Source organism: Schistocerca nitens, chromosome 2 (assembly GCF_023898315.1).
Source record: "Schistocerca nitens isolate TAMUIC-IGC-003100 chromosome 2, iqSchNite1.1, whole genome shotgun sequence".
In the NCBI taxonomy this organism is placed as follows: domain Eukaryota; kingdom Metazoa; phylum Arthropoda; class Insecta; order Orthoptera; family Acrididae; genus Schistocerca; species Schistocerca nitens.
The window spans coordinates 258,873,029-258,895,442 of NC_064615.1; the positions used below are offsets into that span (position 1 = coordinate 258,873,029).

At 42.1% G+C, this 22,414-nt stretch overlaps 1 protein-coding gene across 1 annotated transcript; it reads left to right on the forward strand.

Annotated features, from left to right (window-relative positions):
* The first annotated feature begins 12,604 nt into the window (after positions 1-12,604).
* On the forward strand, positions 12,605-16,538 carry LOC126235984 (uncharacterized). The gene is made up of 2 exons (XM_049944968.1): positions 12,605-12,736; positions 16,011-16,538. Exons 1-2 carry the CDS (start codon positions 12,688-12,690, stop codon positions 16,466-16,468), a joined length of 507 nt encoding a protein of 168 aa, XP_049800925.1. The 5' UTR covers positions 12,605-12,687; the 3' UTR covers positions 16,469-16,538.
* Positions 16,539-22,414: the final 5,876 nt, after the last annotated feature.

Consider the following 22,414-nt stretch of genomic DNA (forward strand, 5'->3'; position numbering starts at 1 on the left):
GTTTCGTTTAGTTTATTTCGTATACAACGTGGTTAAAGGATTACATGAGTCATACACTTTGAGAACAAGCTGTGGCAAACTGGAAGTCCCTAGTACAATGAGGCTGAAAGGAAGCTGTTTTGGAATGGGCGCTTTCCATGCAACGACAAATTGCACCATGCCCTGGGTAAGCTACTTGTTGATCAGTCAGTCACTTGCTTCGTCTCACGGTGAGAGGAACTCACCTTTGCTAGAAACAAGGAAATGCTAGTACACCTTACCCCAAGACCAAAAGCTGTGATTGGAGCAGACCAGTGAGAACCCTAGACGGCAGAATTAGTTTTAGTTCCAGTAGGCTTCGATGATGAAGGTAAACAATCTGGTACTTCGCCCATGGCAGCACGCTGTAGCGAGCAGTTGTTCGTCTTAGGTACAGTTATTTCCTTTTCGTATTCTCTTTTACCATGTGGGTTTCGTGTAAAGGATACTTAATATACGTACACATTTTCAATTGCTTCATAACACGTCGTGATCTGAATACCATCGATGCTATGCATCTCTAAATTCAAGTGACTTACTAGCAGCTTTTCCTGCTAGTGACGATACTTTCAAGTGATTTGTAATGTTATTCTTTTCGTGATCCTAAGATGTTGTTGCGAAGGGATGGCAAATATTTACATGATCTACTCGTAATTTACAGTGAACTTCTGACAGGAATTTAGACTTCGACTTTGCTTTTTCTGGAATTACCGATTCCGTCACGTATATTTACTTCATGTTGAAATTCTTACCAATTTTCATGGGATATCCTGTTTGTAGCAGTTGCATTGCACTTGATTAGGTATTGACTGCACATGTGTTGCCTATGAGAATTTCTTGTTTTGTAAAAGACTTTCAGCAAGCCATCTTCGTTTTTCGCTGGGAGATTTCCTGCGCCTGAGGCTACGTAACTTCAAATAGTTGTATCCACATCACATGGGAGGTGTTCATAGGTTACCGGCCAATATATGTAGCAGACGGCAAAATAATTTGTGCTTGCGCAGATCGGAGCAATAAAGTGTGGTTTAATACACTTTGAAGATGTCTAGTATGGGGTTTTCAGTTTATGGACGTGTTCAGTGTTCAGTTGTCCTACTTCCGAGTAACTTTCCGTCTTCTGTGTTGCGCTTGCCGTGAGCTTGCCATCTCCTAGCATTGTTCAAAAAGTCAGATCGTGTTCTCGGTGGGTAACTTTCAGTGTCTGGGAGTAGATTTCCGTGCATAAATTACATTCATCAGTCTCGTTTTGAAATGGTGGGAGCTTACAAGGCAACCATTCTGAGCCCGTAGTCAGAGATCCTCTGCATTTAGATTGTCGACCTCAGTTGAACACATTTTTTCCCTCAAGTAAGGTTACACGTAAATCTGAGCTGAGTCTGCGTGTTACAACTACTGACACACTTGAGTCAGTCCATGACACCATGAAGTTGCATTCATGAACTACCTCGTTGTATGACACCCATGTGCTGGTGCAACATCACGCATGCAGTAGTATAAACTGCCTCTGCAGTGCTTAAGAACACACATTCTCGCTCCTACTTGAGACGACAGTCATAAAACACGAAAGAGAGGATGTATCCACACTAACTACTCATGATGTGAAGCTGTTTGTTTAAGATGACAACTTTACGTGGGAGCTAATTTCAAACGACACCTACGACAGTAGAGTGGGCTGCCTATCTCCCACGCTATCAATTGGTAGAATAAAAACTGCCAGTCTGGATTGCAACTAATATTTGTTTATTCTGCTAATTGGTTACAGTCAAATTCATCTTCAGACCATTACCTCTTTGGGGACATGTGGAGCCGGTGTACGGAGTTGCTGCGTGTACCAAAAGGTATCCATCCACAATAGCAATTGTTCAGCAAATATTAGTTACGATCTAGCTTGACTTTTTTCTGAGGATCACTGTAGTTCCAATACGACTTAAAAAATTATATTACTTATTGTTTCTCACCCAAAAATTAGATGTTTGTGTTGCTAGCTAGGATTAATGCATGTCCTAACGGCTAAAAGTTTTTATTGCTTTTTGCACCCACATTCTAGTAAACTTCCTTCAAGGCCGGGGCTACACTCTGTGTACCCAGTTTAGTGTTAGAGACTTGACGAGCCGTCCCGCGCTGACAGCCCGCCAAGTTTCTCCGCTAATTTGTGGAGTCATATGTACGCGGTATATGTGGTCGTGGGATGAGGACACCGTTCTTACCACCGCTGTCGGCTTCTCAGAAACTGGAACAGCTCTTTCTCACGCCAGTATCTCCTCAGCTTGCCACAGGAGGCTAAGGGCACACCGTTTTTTCAAACTAATTTCATTTTATGTATTTTTTGTTGTTCATTCAAAATTTTGAATTTGTACAGTGGAGACGTTTTGGAACTGTAAGCTGGCGCCGCGTGGTGTGGAGAGATGTCTCGTTCGACCGGCTGCGGCGGCTGCCTTTTCAAGACGTAGTTTTGTTGCTTCCCAATCCCTTCAGCACGGAAAAAAAAATCCCTGGCAGTACCACGAATAGAATACGGGACCTTTGCATTACCTCTCAGCTACGGAGGCAAACTTGAGGGCAACCATGTTCTAAGTATTTTAAAGATGTGAACCCGTGGATAACGCACACTTGGGAGTATTTCCGGCAATGCCTTTTGAGCAATAATGTTATCAGATTATACTTGTCTATCGTAAGCTTTTCTGATCCTTTGTGAAAGTAGCTGCAGTTTCTAGAACGGAATGCTTTAATTCTCCTATGTAAGACAATGCAATCTCTCATGTCGTCTGCGAAGAAGACGGCGCCTTGTTTGACCAAGGACTCTGTAATGCCTTTGCTTATCTCACAGAGCGTCCACCAGTGTATGAGCAGCACTACGTCTCCCATGTTCGTAGTAGACGATTAGTTCTTAAAAGATGCTTCCGATCACATACGTATAATCACAGGACGACATTCATAAGCTATTCTAGCCTATTAAAGTAATTGGTTTCCACTGGGTTCGTATCTTATCTAATGAAGTGACAGTATCGATGACAGCGAGAAATAAATAAAAAATTATAAGGACCTCTTGTGCACTCGAAAGAAATCTTATTTCATTACATCATTACAGAGCACTAAAAAAGCTTTTCTGTAAAAGTAATTACATCACTTTTCGTTGTTTATAGCACAGATTCGGAAGGATCGTTTAGACAGTGCGAACTATAAAATCGTTTATTATTTTTCAGGGATATAAGTTGACCAACACACGTGCAAAAGTTTGAATCTCATTCTACTGATTAACTCTGTGGCCATTCCCACTTTTACATTGTCTATATAGTACCTCTCCATTCTGGTAAACATTATACTGCTTGACTTTACGTAATGTAGAAATGAAAAACGTGAACCTCTCACATGGTAGTTTACTGTACGTTTAAAAACGCACAGGGGCAGTATCTTTGTCATTCAAGAGAGAGAGAGAAAAAAAATTAGCAGAGAAATAGATTTACTAACTTCAGAGAAATACAGTACCAACTGCAACTATTACTACTACTGGTAATATTACTTCATCTACAATTAATGGTTCAAATTATTATGATTAAAAATTAACTATCTAACGCATGTGCCAGTTACAAACACGTATACACCAGCCGTAAGGTTTTGTGTAATAGCGCCTGCTAGGCTTCTCGACCAATCAGGACAAAGCACATTTATGGTAGGCTCGTGTGCATCTCACATAATGGCGATTTGAAAATTGCCCGTTTCAGAAGTTAAACTGCCGTATGTACCCGAATCTAGTGTGTCTTTTTTTCCATACACAGTGCTCAAAATTGGGTTGCCCATAAGATTCGATGGTGCATTGGATTAGAGTACAAACCCGGTATTTCTTACCCTATGTCATCTGAAGTAGCAAAACATTTATTAAACTCTAGCAAGAAAATATTGGTACGATATCTGATAGTTAAAGAAAGGAAGACTAAATCGGGTAAGAGGTTAACAGAGCTGGTTTATATTTCCAGTTCTGAATTCTGTTCGCAGACGTCAGAACAAAATCCATTATTGCGCCAGAGAAAATTGTCTTTACTCGCCGGCTCAAATAGAACGTATCGTTATTCTTTTTTGTTTGTTTTTTATTTGTTCGTTGAAATTTAGGTACTGGCCCGTACATTACAACGCATTGTTGTACTTCTCAATCTCGTTTCATTATTGGTGCGCTACTACAGTACTTCGCATTGTGTCTGCAATAGGTAGTCACGAAATGGAAGGCAAGCTGGGGAGAATATCGTATGAAGCTACTTTCAAGCGTAAAGTAATTCTTTATGCTGAAGTAGAGTTCAATGTAGCTGAGAGTAACGTTCGTTTACCGAAGAAACGGAAATTGGGATTACTTGCAACTACCGCTACTAGAAAGAAATTCACTAGGGCTCGCAAAGGAAGACATCCTAACGTTGAAGTAAATGTTTTGGAATTCGTCCGGGAAAGGAGGAAGAATGGGCAACTTCTGGCCAGTGACCCCATAATAAAACAAGCAGAACAGGTGGCTGCAGCTCTTAATATACCGAAGCAAGAGTTTAAGGCTAGCCGGAGATGAGTTGATTGCTTTATGAAACAAGCGAGCTTATCTTTGCGACGCCGTACAATAATATGCCGAAAGCTTCCACAGGATTTTGAGAAGAAACTTCAGTAATTTTATCACATTTGGGAAAGAGAAGAATTTTTTGATGGGCCAAATACGCAACGCTGATGAGACTCCAGTTTCGTTTGATATGCCACGTAATTACACGATTGACGAGAAGGGTACAAAAGATGTTACCATCAAAACATCTGGGTGTGAAAAACAGCGCGTAACAGTAATGCTGGTCATCATTAATCTTCAAGCGAAAAACAAGCCCTAAGACTCTAAAGAATAAAAAACCTATTCCCTCATGACGTCATTGTTCGGAATCAAGAGAAGGGATGGATGACTGAAACTACGATGCTTGACTGGCTCCGAAACGTGTGGGAACTCCGTCCTCGTGGGCTTTCCAAGCAAACATCAATCAACTGTGTTGGTGCATTTTTGGTCATCTCACTTACGACGTAAAAAAGAAGATCCGCAGCCTACCCAGTGACCTTGTTGTTATTGCTGGAGGAATGATTTCTGTATTACGACCGCTGGAAGTTATTATAAATAAACCTTTCAAAGGTTACGTTCAGGAACAGTGCGAAAAATGGTTTTGCGAACCACATCGTGATCTGATTTCGACAGGAAAAATTAAAATTGCTGCACCCTACATTATTACGCATCAGTGGTGGAGATACATGTGGGTGTGTGTGTGTGTGTGTGGGGGGGGGGGTTGGGGGAGTGCGTTGCCACCCGCGTCGACCCCGCCAATCAGCCTGCACGTATTCGTTCGTTTCTTTCGTCAGTACAAGCAAACGAGCATAATTGCCCTTAATGATAGTGATTCTGTTGTGGAAGAATTGTCTGTTTGTCCTAGATCGGACTATCCTACTCTGCACATGCTGTACAAAATATTTGTTGCCTCTGTTGCTACAGTAGAAAGAAGCTTTTCAACACTGCGGCGTACAAAGACATGGCTGAGGACGACAATGAAAGAGGATCGACTTAATGGCTTAACTCTGTAGAACACTCGCCCTGACATTGAATTTCCTACTGACGTAATTAACCAATGTTCCAGGAAGAATAGGCGCACAGAATTCGTCATTTAAGGAAGAGAATCACAATTGTAACTTTTTTGTGTCATAAGATGGCGTTGCTTTGTATATGTGTATAATCATTTTAAATAAAACTTTCTTAAACTTTGCATGTGACTTGATTATTTTTTTATTATGGTATAAGTAAAGGTAGTTCAAGATATCTTTAGCGCCCCCTCCTTGAGGTTTTCTGTATCTGCCACTGTTTCAGACTGGCTTTCGACTGCCTGGAAACGCATCGAAGCGCCAATGATCGCAAAATCATTGAAGAAGTGCTGTAGCCGGCCGAGACACAAGCAACAACAGGGAAGTAACCGATTTTGTGACGTTTACGAGTTCCTAACCAGGAGCGAATTTTATAATATCATCTGTGTGCCTTAATAGTTTAGTTTGAGTTTCTGCGTGTTAATTTAAAATCTAATAGCCACAATTCTCGCGTTTTCGTTTGCGTCGGAAAGTAAACCGATTTTGTGACATATTACAAGTTCCTAATCAGGGGCGAATTATTTAGTTTCACCTGAGTGCTTCGGTAGTTCGGTTTTTGAATGTATCTAATTTATTGGACACAGTTCCTGCGTTTTCGTCAGAGTCTGCAGTAGAGTTTCACAGCATGTGCCGATAGTCGGTTTAACTCGATAGTTCAGTTTTCCACGGCATTAGTATGGATAGGAACTACAATTGTTGTGTGTGGATGCGAGCCGAGTTGGTGACACTAAGCTCTCAGCTCCAGGCTATGTTGGCTTCGGTTATACAGCTTGAAGTTGCAGTGGATGGGCACCGCTGTTGTCACCCAGCATTGGGGATCCAACGGACGTCCGGCACGTCGAAGTCTTCGATCACTCATCACCGGTGGCCAGCCCAGTTACTGCCCGCACTGAGGTTGACCCCTCACCTGTGGTCACGTCACCAAAGGGCGTAGCAGGTGTCAAAAGATTTCCCAGGAGGCAGCACGTAAGGCCTCCCCTGTTTGTCTGACAAACAGGTTCCAGGTGCTGTCTGTGACTGATACTGTCACTGAGGCAGATGCTGTCACCTGTTCTATTTCAGAGGGAACTTCTCAGCCTGCAAGATCCGGACAACCACAGAGGGTGTGATTATTGATAGTTGGGAGCTCCAACGTTTGGAGCGTTATGTAGCCCCTTAAGGACATGGCTGCCAAGAAGGGAAAGAAAACCCCTCCCGGATGCTATGAAGAGTACAGGAACACAGGGTGCAGCCAACTATAGGCGGTTTCTAACGTCGGTACCAATGATGTTTGTCACTTTGGATCAGAAGAGATTCTCTCTGGTTTCGAGCAGCTAACAGAAGTGGTAAAGGCTGCCAGTCTTGCTTGCAGGATGAAAGCAGAGCTGATCATTTGCAGCACAGTCGACAGGAACAATTGCGGACTTCCGGTACAGAGCCGAGTGGAGGGTCTGAATCAGATGCTCAGACTGTTCTACGACCGTGTAGGCTGCAGATTCCTCGACTTCCGCCAAAGGATGGTTGGGTTTCGGGTTCCGCTGAATAGGTCAGGTGTCCACAATACGCAGGAGGCGGCTTCACGTGTAGCAGGTGCTGTGGGGCGTGGACTGGGCGGTTTTTTAGGTTAGAGGGTCTCGAGAAAACACAACAAGGGCTTCAGTCACAAAGAGTGCAGGCCGAATACAAGAAGAACGTAGATACAGGAACCATCAGTATAACAGTTGTAAATTGTCGTAGCTGTGTTGGGAAAGTACCAGAGCTCCAAGCGCTAATAGAAAGCACCGATGCTCAAATCGTTAGAGGCATTGAAAGATGGCTAAAGCCGGAGATAAGCTGAGTCGAAATTTTTGGGAAGGACCTAACGGTGTTCCGAAAGGACAGGCTAAACACGGTTGGCAGTTTCGTGTTTGTTGCTGTTAGAAGTAGCTTCTCTTGTCGCGAAATTGAAGTAGATACTTCCTGTGAGTTAGTACGGGCAACCGGAATATAATAATAATTTTATCGTTTTGCCGACCTCCCAATTCAGATGATACAGTTGCCGAAAGTTTCAAAGAAAAATTGAGTTTGATTTCAAACACGTACCCGACTCATACGATGGTGGTGACTTTAATTTACCCTCGATATGTTGGCGAAAATACATGTTTAATATCGGAGGTAGGCATAAAACATCACCCGAAATTGTGCTAAACGTATTCTCTGAAAATTATTTAGAGAATTTATATCATGAGCGCACGCGTAAAACGTTGTGAAAACACACTTAGTAACAAATAATCCTGAGTTAATAACGAGCATCAAAACGGATACAGGGATAAGTGACCACAGGGTTTTGGTAGCGAGACTGAATATTGTAACCCCCAAATCCTCCAAAAATAAACGAACAATATACCTATTCATAAATAGCAGACAGAAATTCACTTGACGCCTTCCTGAGAGACAATCTCCACTCCTTCCATATTAATAATATAAATGTAGACAAGATGTGGCTTGAATTCAAAGAAATAGTGTCGGCAGCAATTGAGAGATTTATACCAAATAAATTAACAAACGACGGAGCTGATTCTCCTTGATACATAAAACGGGTCACAACGCTGTTGCAGAAACAACGAAAGAAACATGCCAGATTTAAATACACGCAAAATCCCCAAGATATTTTACAGAAGCTCGTAATTTAGCGCGGACTTCAATGCGAGATGCTTATGTCCAAAACGAAACTTTGTCTCGAAACCTGGCAGAAAATCTAAAGAGACTCTGGTCGTATGTGAAGTATGTTAGCGGCAAGAAACAATTCCTTCTCAGCGCGATAGCAATGTAGATACTATTGAAGACAGTGTTGATAAAGCAGAGTTACTAAACACAACCTTCCGAAATGCTTTCACAAAAGAAGATGAAATAAACATTCCAGAATTCTAATCAAGAACAGCTGCCAACATGAGTAACGTAGAAGTAAATATCCTCGGAGTAGTGAAGCAACTTAAATCACCTAATAAAAGCAAGTGTTCTGGTCCAGACTGTATACCAGTTAGGTTCCTTTCAGAGTATGCTGCTGCATTAGCTCCATGCTTAATAATCATATACAACAGTTCGCTCGACGAAAGATCCGTACCCAAAGACTGGAAGGTTGCACAAGTCACACCAATATTGAAGAAAGGTAGTAGGAGTAATCCACTTAATTACAGGCCCATATCGTAAACGTCGATATGCAGCAGGATTCTGGAACATATATTGTGAAGAAAACGGTCTATTGACACACAGTCAACATGGGTTTAGAAAACATCGTTCCTGTGAAACACAACTAGCTCTTCATTCGCATGAAGTGTTGAGTGCTGTTGGAAGGGATTTCAGATCGATTCCGTATTTTTTGGATTTCCGGAATGCTTTTGACACTGTACCACACAAGCGGCTTGTAGTGAAATTGCGTGCATATGCAATATCGTCTAAGTTATGTGACTAGATTTGTGATTTCCTGTCAGAGAGGTCAGAGTTCGTAGTAATTGACGGAAAGTCACCGAGTAAAACAGAAGTGATTTCTGGGGTTCCTTAAGGTAGTGTTATAGGCCCTTTGCTGTTTCTTTTCTATGTAAACGATTTGGGAGATAATCAGAGCAGCTGTCTTAGGTTGTTTGCAGATGACGCTGTAGTTAATCAACCTATAAAGTTATCAGAAGATCAAAACAAGTTGCAAAACGATTTAGAAAAGATATCTGAATGGTGGGAAAATTGGCAGTTGACTCTAAATAAGGAAAAGTGTGATGTCATCCATATGAGAGCGAAAAGGAATTCCTTAAACTTTGGTTACACGATAAATCAATCAAATCTAAATGCCGTAAATTCAACTAAATACATAGGAATTACAATTACGAACAACTTAAATTGGAAGGAAAACATAGAAAATGTGTTGGGGAAGGCTAAACAAAGACTGCGTTTTACTGGCAGGACACTTAGAAATGTACAGATCTACTAAGGAGTCTGCCTACACTACGCTTGTACTTCCTCTTTTAGAACACAGTTGCACGGTGTGGGAGCCTTACCAGATAGGACTGACGGAGTACATCGAAAAAGTTCAAAGAAGAGCAGCACGTTTTGTATTATCCCGAAATAGGGGAGAGAGTGTCACTGAAATGATACAAGATTTGGGATGGACTTCACTAAACAAAGGGGTTTTTCGTTGCGACGGAATCTTCTCACGAAATTCCAATCACCAACTTTCTCCTCCAAAAGCGAAAATATTTTGACACCGACCTAGATAGGGAGAAACGATCACCACGATAAAATAAGGGAAATCAGAGCTCGCACGGGAAGATATAGATGTTAGTTCTTTCCGCGCGCTATACGAGATTGGAATAATAGAGAATTGCCAGATACTTAGATGTGATTTGCAGAGTATCGATATAGATGTAGTTGTAGATGTATTTCAAATACTCTGGATGACACTGAAGATTATGCGCTCTGGAATGACATCGAAGATGGCGGGGAAGGAGGAAATTAATCTATTTCTGATGTAAACTCTTCCGAGGATTCCAGTAATGATGACGTTAGCGAGTAATGATGAGTAACGCCTGTTGTTTACAGTATGTTTCTTTGTATGTCATGCAGGTAATCAAGTTATGCGTTTTTTTAATAATGAAAATGTCACTTATTACCGTTATGAGAAACTTTCAAATAAATTACTGTTTTTTTATAATTCTTGGATACATTCATTATTGTTTGAAATAAGGTTAGCATTGCAAAACAAATTTCAACAACACAAAAATACCCTACCAGCCATGTGACAAAATTTCGTTTTTTATTAATTTAATTTTTAAAATTGGGGTGCGCATTATATTCAATAGTGCATTAGATTTGCACAAATACGGTATTTATTACAGGAGAAATTAAAAGCTACGAAAAACTGCGAATGCAATGAATGAATGGGAGACTGTGTGAAAACTGTTTTTCAAATTAACAGAAAAATTGTAGCGAGGGACGTGGAGCAAGTACCGAATTTCACACTGAGGTGACAAAATTCATGGGATACCTACTAATACCATGTCAGAACTCCTTTTTCCCGGCACAGTGTGGCAACTCGACGTGGCATGGACTCAACAAGTCATTGGAAATCCATCCGCTGCAGTAATGCTGAGCCATGCCACCTCTATAGCTGCCCATAATTGCGAAAGTGTTGCTGGTAAAGGATTTTGTACATGAACTGACCTCTCGGTTATGCCCCGTAAATGTTCGATAGGATTTATGTCAGTCGATCTGGGTTGCCAGACCTTTCCGTCGAACTGTCCACAATGTTCTTCACACCAGTCGCGAAAAATTAGGGCTAGTGACATGGTACATATGGTACATAGTCATACATAAAAATCCCATCGTTGTTTAGGAACAAGTAGCCGAACATAATAATTTTTGGTCAATGATCGGTTCAGATGGACCACAGGAGCCAGTCCAATCCATGTAAACACAGTTAACGCATTATGGTACCACCACCAGGTTACACGATGACTTGTTGATGATTGGGTCCACGGCTCCGTGGTGTCTGCACCACACTCGAACACTACCGTCAGTTCTTACCAACTGAAATCGGGACACATCTAACCAGGCCACGGGTTAGCAGTCGTCTAGGATCCAACCGATATGATCGCGAGCCCAGAAGAGTCGTCGCAGGCGATGTCATGTTGTTAGTAAACGCACTCGCATCGGTGGTATTCTGCCATAACCTATTAACGCCAAATTTCGCCTCACTTTCCTAATGGATGCATTCATCTCGCGCCCCACATTGATTTATGTGGTTATTTCACGCAGTGTTGCTTGTCTGTTAGCACTGACATCTCTACGCAAACAACGTTAAGTGAAAGCGGTCGGCCACTGCGCAGTCCGTGGTCAGCAGTAACGCATCAAATCTTGGGTTCTCGGTACACTCCTTACACTCCTGACAGTGTGTTTGGATTCGCTGGCGACTTTGGAAATGGAATGTCCTCTGTGTATAGCTCTAACTACCATCCACTGTTCAAGTCTGTTAATTCCCACCGTGCAGCCATAATCACGCCGGAAAGCTATTCACATGAACCACCTGAGTACAAATGACAGTTCCACCAATGCACTGCCCTTTTATACCTTGTGTACACAGTACTACCTCCGTCTGTATATGTTCCCATAATTTTTGTCACCAAAGTGTAAAAGTGGAAGCTCGAAAGTGAATTTAGTTGTGAGTTGGTCATTAGTGAATGGTACAGAATCTTTGATTAGATAGAATAATTGTTACTTATAAAGTATCTCTCTCTTTGATTGAGACTGTGTGTTGCCGCACATGTACGCAGCCCGACGAAATGGGCGAGACTGGGATGTGTCAGTATGTTACAAATGAACGTGTGGTACCTAGGGTGATGAATTGACTGGAGACAGCAATATAACACGTCCTAAAACTGGTCTTTGATAAATGTGTGGAATATCGCTCGTTGTTGGCTGTTTAACAGCTGAGTAGGAAGGGGTCGCACAGGTGCCACATGTAGGAAAGGAGACAGTATTGCCGCTAGTGGCTGAGCGAGGCAAATGTGGCCACGAGCGGCGAACCACAATAAGATAAGAAAAAAAAATGGCTCTGAGCACTATGGGACTTAACATCTGAGGTCATCAGTCCCTTAGAACTTAGAACTACTTAAACCTAACTAACCTATGGACATCACACACATCTATGCCCGAGGCAGGATTCGAACCTGCGACCGTAGCGGTCACGCGGTTCCAGACTGAAGCGCCTAATACCGGACGGCCACACCGGCCAGCAATAAGATAAGATATGCAGTTGCTGTTGCCAGATGAAGACAGCGTTGCAGGGTCACGGTCAACGGCATTTCCAAATCTACAGTACTTCAATCGCGTCGCAGCAAGTGGGTACAATAACCGTGTTTTTCCCTGTGACGCGTAGTTCATGGAGATTTCGCAACTCGTAACTCGTGTAATTGATATCAACAACGTTGATAAGACGGCTGTTGTCGGGTATATAACCCAGCAGCACAGTTGTGGAAGCCACCGGATTCCTTCCTAGAGTTCTGCAGACCGACAGAGACGACCACCATGCTGAGACAAGCCGTCACCCTGATGTTCCTGGCAGTCATAGCCAGCGGTAAGTGCGCCATTCTCTCAATACTGTATCAGCAATTATACAAGTCTGTTGTCATACTTCATGTGAAAAGTTAGCAGCTTAACTATTACATGGCCGAGAAAACGAACTTGTTATTATATTTTCGAATCATACCATGAAAATTGCACAAGACAGTAGTCTCTAATGTAGGAGACCTTTCCTTGGGAGAAATTTCGGTATTACGTCAGCGTACTACTTTTCGTTTGATTATAAAGCTTTCATTGGCTTCTGCTAATGTACGGCACACAAACATCTTCATTTATTGTTACACATCGTCCTTGATAGCGTCCCAGTGGGGTCACTGATTGAATTCTGGGTCAGTGAGATGCTCATGAATATACAGGGTGTCTCTAAAGACACTATCAATTTCACTGAAGGAATATAGCTATTTCAAAATCAATTTTATTGTGAAGTTTTACACATACTCTGCTACCCTTCTACATGACAACCATCTACGTCAAAACATATACTGTACCTTTCAGTAGTGGAACGAAACATAGACCTTAACATTTCAACCATAATGTGACCTGCTGCTTCCCTGATACAATTCCATAGATCAGGCGGACCATTCACTTTGCTAAGTGTACACTTTGCACTTGATGTACCCCGATGTAAAAAAAAGTCTAAAGGAGTAACGTTCGGTGACCCTCTGCGGATTTAGCTCCCTGGAAAGGTTCTGTTCGGGTAATGATGGACGTTGTGTGCAAATTATGGAGGCGATCCATCTTGCCTCTGAAGCAGCGGTTCAAGGAACAGTCCTAACATGTCGAGATAGCTGTTACCTGTTATTGATCTTTCGGAAACGAAGAATGGGCCATACAGTTTTGTTTTTGTCATACCCAACCAAAGGCTGACCTTCGGTGTTTCGCGTTCCAACTCCGATACCTCCTGTGCTTTTCCATATGCACAGATTCGGCTATTGTTTCTGTGCACTTTCCCACAAACGTGGATGCGGCCTCATCGGAGAATAAAATATTGTCCACAAATTTTTCGTTCTCTGCAGATTCCAGGAGGTCATAACACATTGCCTGACGACAGGCGAAATCCTCGTTCCCAAGGTGGTGCAAAAACCTTAATAAGGAAGTTTTCGTAGAGTGAAACGTAGGATTTTCAACACTGTGCTGCGAGGGACATTCAGTTCCCTATTGAGGCGTCGAGTTGATGCCTTCGGTCTCTTATCATTGGAAATTTGAACCTGCTGCACTGTTTCTACCGACACGCGTGGTCGTCCTTGCCAAGCCTCACCACAGACTACCAGTACGCTTAAATTTGTTCACAAGCAGACGAACAGACGAATGTGTGCCGTTGATAGGGCTCGTTTGTGCAATTTACGGGTAAATTTCGCTTTGGCGTCTTCATATGACAATTCGCGTACTCGTGGACAAACAATTGCAACGCCTTGGCCGGCCGATGTGGCCGTGTGGTTCTAGGCGCTTCAGTCTGGAACCGCGTGACCGCTACGGTCGCAGGTTCGAATCCTGCCTCGGGCATGGATGTGTGTGATGTCCTTAGGTTAGTTAGGTTTAAGTAGTTCTAAGTTCTAGGGGACTGATGACCACGGATGTTAAGTCCCATAGTGCTCAGAGCCATTTTTGAAACCCCTTCTTCCGTGGAAAAGTCTTGCACGAAGGCACCAGTATCTGCAGAGAAAAGAAAAACAAATTAACGTTTTCATGGAAATGGATAGTGACTTCAGAGACACACACACACTAGGGTACCAGTATCTGAAGAAACAAGAAAAAACTTGCGTTTTCATGGAAATGGATGGCGACTTTATAGACACCTTGTAGAGCACTGATCGAAGCATTCCGACACTACCTGGAGGGTGATGCGACGGCACCCTAAATCTCCTCACCTTTCATTCTCACACTTTCTCAGGTCAGTTAATGCTGTCTCTATTTGTTGGTGAAGACCTGGTCTGGCTACCCATTCTTAAATGTTGCACAGTACTGAAGCGAGTGTTCGCCAGAATTGTAGCATACCTAGCCACTGCCACAACCATTATCCATAAGTTATTGACCACTGATTTTCTCAGCTGAGGTGAAAACCTTATAAATCTAGGACATAAGTGCATGAACAAATTGTAAGGTGGAATGTCACCTCTTATAGTTTAGATGCTGTTAAATGTAATGGAGTATCATGTGTTTCACATCCCGTACAAAACTGTGACTGAAACAGTGACTATGGCACCTGAGTTGGTCTCAGGCATTAGATTCACTTAATTAACGGCAGTGCTGACGCTACTGTTGCACCTACCTCTGACTCCATAAATCATCACTACAGTTGTCGGTTAATGTATCGAGACGACTGTGCAAAGTGAAACTATTCCCAGCCTACGTCATTCATGAAGCAAGGCAACAGACATAGCTTCTCGATAGGTTATAAGCTCCAATCAGTAATTCCGACTTAGCACATAAGAATGAAGGATCCTATAATCGTGTGGCGGAAAAGACGATGCCTTCCTGCACGATATGGCGAATTTTTTGATACAATAAAGTATTATTACGACAGAGGCCACATCCTGAATAACTGTGTAATGTAGACGTGAGTATTCTATGTTTTCCTCTGATATTTATCAAATCTAAATGACAAAGCATAACAAACGTCCAAAGTGGAATCGCCCACTTCATGATGGGTGTTTTCGCGGAAGGATTACAAGTGCAGGGTAATAGGTTCCCCTGGGACATGCTATTAGACGGATTCGAGCATAGCGTGAAGTTATACCTGCAAATTTTAGTCGAGAAGGTCACTGTCTTGCTCCACACTGAAAGAGAGAACATAAAAAGAAATGAGAATCATTAGTGCTTCAAGAAGGAATGGATGTAATACTGTTTGGTTTTCCTCCGTGTATTTGTCATGATTAGTTGGTAAGTGACTAAAACAAAGGGAGCTGCAAAAGTAAAGTACAAATACATATTTAGAAACAAATAATTATAGTTTTGGCTCTTTTTAAGTGGAAGCTAGCCATATAGAACCAGTACATAGGACTCATTTTACATGTTGCCTCTGGTGGTGCGATAAACATTCCTTAATCAGGTGATATACCTTTCTGTCAATCTTACAAAACCTAGCCGAAAACTGTGATTTTACAAGTTGATGTATCACTACGCTAGTTTCATATTACTTACTACAGTGACAAAAAGGGTAGTCCATATTGTGGATACCAAGAACATCTAAGTGGTAGCGTTGTTAAAAAATACAAAAATTGTGTGCTGCTTGTAATCAAACACATCACGTTTCTGCTGTGCTATTGCAGCGTCGTACCCGAAGATAACGGTGGTGTTCCAAGACCCTTTGGACTACCAGGCGGAGTCCAAGTGCTGCATGGGCGCCTTCGACACTCCGCACCGCTACGATGGCGAATACCAGGTTACCGCCCTGTACCTCACCAGCCACGTGCGTAACTACGTGACGCTGGAGATAGGCCCAGAGGTGCAGGACATCAGGATCAAGATGAGCGAGTGGCCGTTGGGTGCCGACGGATGGACCGTCGTCGGCACTGGAAACTACTCGCAACTCGCCGACCCCGTCCAGCTGCTGAGGGTCCCCATCAGCTACAAGACGACACCAAACGCAACCTATCTGTTCGAGATCATATACTACGGGAGCTACACCTACCCTGTGTACTGGTACATGGATGTATCTGCGGGCCCATACAATACAACATACAACTCCAATCCTTTTATAATCGGTATTGAGTACGAGTATTTGTAAGACTAATTATGTGCATCTATCTGTTGTAGTTTTCCATGTGGTACACCTAATAAATCATTCTCTCATGTTATTTATTCACTGCAAGTCTTTCCTGAAAGTAATACCTTGTCCTCTAATTGACAGACCTACTGTCCTTTAAATTTATTGGACTGTTAAGGGGGGATGGAATCCTGAACTATTTTTTTAGATAAAAAACTAATTCTAGTTAAAAAATTGATTTTCCTGAAAGACTCTTGTTGTAATTTGAGTAAAAGCTGATTTTCAGTCGTCACCAAATACTGCGGTTTTCTTCCTGAACTTTTCATTCCACATACTCAGCAGCCTTAGAGTCCATTCTGAGATTCTTGTCAAGATGCCTGCTATCTCATGAAATCTGAATGAAACATGAGGAGACAAAAAACCATATTTTCCTGAGATCTGTCAATGTTGAACTGTTAAGCTAACACTATCATGGACATTTGCAGTCATGTTAACAGTCTATGGAAAACTGAAACCCGATTACAAACTTTTCAGAGCATCTGAAGGCGCACTGTGCACACGTAATGGAGCAGACCATACTCCTGACTACCTGCTGTTAGCCTGGAAGTGGCACTCTCGGGAAGCAAATAACTGGAAAAGGAGAAAGGGGGAGGGAGTCTACCAATGACTCAGACTTAGAACATAAATTCACTACAGCATTTTACGGCTTTTGTTACTCAGTGAGGTTCTCGGTTCTATCACAAACGTATGTTTACGACAGTAACTTCTTATGCACTTCGGTGTATGTTAGGAGGCTAACAAATTTGTAATAAAAACTCATGCATTTTCTGACACCGTAACTAAATTGAATAATATAATGAAAATGAACATATCTGATACGCCCTGCTTAAGTCCTCAGGACAGAACAGGTAGTTGGAATTGTGGAAAGGGGCCAAAAGGGGGCTGTCAGTTACACTCAAACACATATAACTTTATTTAGTTGTCCAAACAATACAGCAAAAATTTTGAACTGAGTTATCGGCTGAATAGGCCACACTATCTTATGCCTTAAGGGCACAACCACTTAAATTTGAAAACGGCTGAAAACCATTAACTTAAAATTCAAACTCAAAACAGAATATTTAGAAGGCAGGGGGCCTCACGTAAGTAAGTTCTATAACTTGGCTGAAGGGCCAACAAATCTAACACTTGAAAAGCAATCAAGTTTAATTTAAAGACGGCTGAAGGCCCATTATTTAAGACAGCAGGTAAAATTAATTTAAAAAAACGCAAGGCAGAAGACCTTATCTTTAGTTACGCTGAAGGCCCTACACAGTCTGATACTTGAAAGACAAGAACTTTAATTTAAAAACGGCTGAAGGCCGATTACTTAAAACAACTATAATAATTTTTAGTAGGCAGATGGCCCTAAGTTTCATCCTTAAACAATATTTTACACAGGCTGAAGGTCCAAACAATCTAAGATTTAACAAGAAAGGAATTTAAATTTTAAAGCGGCTGAAGGCTCATTATTGAAAAACTCAATAAATTTTCAAAAGGCAGAAGGCCCAAAGCTTTATCCAAGAAAATATTTTAAATGAGGCTGAAGGCCCAAACAGTGCAAGATTTGACAAGTAACGAAATTTCAATTTTAAAGTGGCTGAAAGCCCATTATTTAAAACCCAACTATAAGCATACAAATTCAAACCATCGGGTATAAGCCATTGAAATACACAATCAAACACCGATAAGAAAAGGCAGTACAGGCAGTGGCGCTCAGAAGTTTCCGAGGGTCGGTCTGCACTTGAAATATTAATGTTCGCTTAGGGGAGACATGTGGTCGGCCCAACTATATCCGATCCGTCGGCAACGCAACCAAGGGACAGTCAATGGCAGAAAATTCCGCTGGTGCGCTTGGAATTCAAATAACCAAAATACAGTTAAACTCCACCGGATGGTGGCCAAACCTTCGCCAACTCGAACACTCGCTGTTGATCATGGGAATACCCCCAACAGGCAACCATGAAAACCAACAGCACAATGTGAACAGTCTGGCTTCGGTAATTAAATCACCACTCAACTTTGATGCCGTGGGTGGGTGGGCCACGAACCTCGTAGCAATCGAAACAGCTCCCACACACTCCGACACTGCGTAGAGACTGACAGCGGGCCCAGTCCACTGCGCCGTGGGAAGATTTCCTTGCTGATCCACACCAACCGACCGACTGCCGCACACCGGCTAGCCAGAAACTATCAGCACCAGACCAAAGATAGTACAAGGTGCGAATATCGATACACACCATTGCTACCACACGTAGAATGAGGAAGAACCACGGCATAACCGCAATAACCATGGGAAACCAAATGCAGAGTAACAGTAAAAGTTTAAACCAACGCCGGGGCCAGCACGGCTCAGTGTCCATATTCCAATGTCCAGATTTACTTGTAAGTATCTTCAAGGCAAATATCTGTATTTGTAAATATAAATGTGATATTTAAGTAAATTACCAAGTTTGACATACTCCAATTTTGTATTTGGCTAGTAAGGCACCTGATGCACTGGCTTAAGTGATAGTTTCTTTGTTAATATAAAATTCTAAAGATAACATTGTAAGTTAACCTTCAAACGCTTAATATGTAATCGAGCCCGTTGAATAAATAATTAACAAAAAAAATGATAAGGTGCTGCAGGCAGACGCGGTGGAGACAGTTGAGGCGACGCAGCTGTCCGTTGGCTACCTCCGCGGACTTTTCTGCACCCCAGCGGCAGCAACGTTGTGCAGACAAGCGGTGCTCGGTCACCATCGACCTTTACTTTCCTTGGTTCTCAAGTGGCCAAAACGGAAGTATGACTGAAAATCATGATTAGTAACACCAAACTATCTAATGAGAGAACTCAGACGATGAGTCCTTCCAATCAGCCCTCAAATATAGTCAAATCTAACATTAACATGGAGTATCGACGTAGATGTAGATGTAGATGTAGATACCTCCTAATATCGTGTGGGACATCCTTTTGCCCAGCGTAGTGCAGCAACTCGAAGTGGTGCGGATTCAACTAATCGTTAGATTACGGATGTTACGGAGCCACCACTAGCTTGCTCGGTGCACTGATGAAAACTTGGATTCATGGCTTCGTGGGGTCTGCTCCACATTCGAATCCCATCACCAGTTCTTACCAACTTAAATCAAGACTCATCTTACGATCATTGATGATAGTTTTTAGCAACTGAAGAAGGCGGAGAACTTTGCCTAGCCACGCCCACTGTTACTTTGCAGTATGTGTAATAATTACCTATACCATACGACAAAGTAAAGCGGTTGAGTGAGTCTCTAATCGACTTAAATAAACAAAATTACAGCGGACTGTTGGACCTTTCATTTATTTTGTATTTTAATAGTTTTAACATCTGAATGTAAACACCTGTTCTATTGTATGAATTTGTCAATAAATTATGTATAATTATTTACCTGTGGCTACTCTAGTTTTAAACTTACGAGGGCTATCCACAAAGTATATTACGTTTTGGAATTAAAAATAAAATTAAGTACTGGAAATTTTTTTTATTATATACAGATGAAAGCCACACTTCAAAACTACTTTTCTACATAGTTGCCATTTAAATTAAGGCACTTATCGTAGCGATGGACGAGCTTGGAAATTCCTTCGTCGTAAAATTCGACCGCCTGCGTCTTCATCTACGTGGTTACCTCTTCTTGAAGCTGTGCGTCGTCATCAAAACGCTGCATAGCCAACCATTTCTTCATTGCTGGGAATAAGTGGAAGTCGCCCGGTGCCAGGTCGGGACTGTACGGCGGATGAGGAAACAACTCCCACTTAAAAGATTCGAGAACTTCACGAGTGGCATTTGCCGTGTGGGCCCGGGCGTTGTCGTGAATCAGCAAGATCTTTGAGCCCAACTTTCCCCTGCGCTTGTTTTGTGTTACTCTTCTGAGGTTGTGCAGAGTTTGGCAATACCTTTGAGAGTTTATTGTAGTACACCTTTCCAGGAAATCCACAAAAATCGTATTTCTACCGGGTTACTGATTAACCACGTGGTTGAAGGCGCAGGCGGGCGAATTTTACGACGAAGGAATTTCCAAGCTTGTCCATCGCTACGATAAGTGCCTTAATTTAAATGGCAACTATGAAGAAAAGTAGTATTTAAGTGTGGCTTTCATTTGTATATAATAAAAATATTTTCCAATACTTTATTTATTTTTAATTCCAAAACGTAATGTACTTTGTGGATAGCCCTCGTATTTTCAGTATAAGACGTCAGAGGTATCAGAACGGTTTTCGCTTGTAACTCTCGACTCTGTAATTTCCCTACCAGGGTCCCTTACCTTAAATTTATACATTTATCCTTCTCTATCACCTATCACCGCGAGTACTGCAGCTCAGCAACACGCAAACCAGATGTCTTGGCATGTCGCTGAAGAATGGCGTAATAATTCTTTTGGTTCATTTTTCTGTCTGCTTTCTTCAAACCTCCGACTTTATTGCCTCTAAAAGATCCCCATTCCACCATAAAACCTCCTCTCTGCTTCACTGTTGCAATTTTGCAGTGAGGTTTCAAGTGTACATGGGGGAAATGGCATAAGAATTGACAGAGTTTACTTCCAAACTGGATTCATCAGTGAATAAGACTCTTTCCCAACCCCCTGCTGCCCAAAGTTGGTGTGTCCTAGCCCACTGAATCCTTTTCTTCCTTTTAAAAGGCGCAACAGTGGCTTCCTGGTTGCTACATAACTCTGGAGATTGTTTTCTGCCAGGCGCCGTCTCACTGTTGACTCACTCACTGGTGTATCCCCAGTAGTGTTTAGTTCAGCAGTCCTTTCATGGACAGTTTTGAATCTGTTACGTTTACTGGTCACTACCAAATACTTTTTCTGGCGTTCTGATATTTTCCTGCATGCTTATTAGCGACGACTATCACCTTAGGAACCTGCATCTCGATGCCGGTGTATAGTCTTGAACTCTTCACTAATCTACGGAAGGATATCTTCAATTTCTTTGGTACTTATCGGACACTGTTGCCTTATTTGGGTAAAATGATTATCTCGTGAATCACAGGGAATCTAGCACTCTGGCACCATTTTCAATTACTTTGGCTGCGTGTCCTCCCTTCATACAAACGAAACGACATCTGAACAGACCTGTAAGCGAAATACCTCTACACAGTCGTGCCGTCTACTGGCACCACGTGAGGACTGTTTGGTCAAGCAATACCAATATGTACCAGTCAGTCTGTATATGTACAATAAGTATATGTACCTTCTTTAAGTGTCATTATTAATCTTTGTTTCAGCTTACGATTCTGTATTCTAATCCAATAACTCACACATATCGCTCTCACCTTGCTGCATTGTAATATGCAACATGGTGTTCACATACTTATGAAGGGTAGTGTAGACTATACTACTCATACTTTCGCTATCTGAAGTCCCTACTAAACAGTCGCCAGAAGACCTTTTTAGTATCAATCATCGGAAAAAGAGCTCAATACCTTCATGAAGAATGGTGTACGAGGGCTATTCGGAAAGTAAGGAACTATAGGTCGCGAAATGGAAAAAAAGTGAAAATCAAAACTGTTTTATTTGCAACAGTTAGCTACAACCTCCAGCTACTTATCTCCATAGTCGCCTATCCGACTTAAACGTTTGTCGTAGCGTTGTACCAACATTCCAATACCCTCGTTATAGAAGGCAGTCGCCAGTGCTTTCCGCCAATTCTCTATGCTGTCCTACAGCTCGTTGTCTGTTCCAAAATGTTGTCTTCATAGCCAGCAGTTCATGTGAGCAGAGATGAAACTCAGAGGGAGACAACTACGGGCTGTATTGTGAGTAATCAAACATTTATAATTGAAAACGATGCAGGAGCATGTTCATTGCTCCTGCAGAATGCGGCTAAGAATTGTCTTGAAGAAGAAAACGCACGACAGTTATGTAATGTTGGCTGCATAGCTTCAGGCGAAATTTCTCACC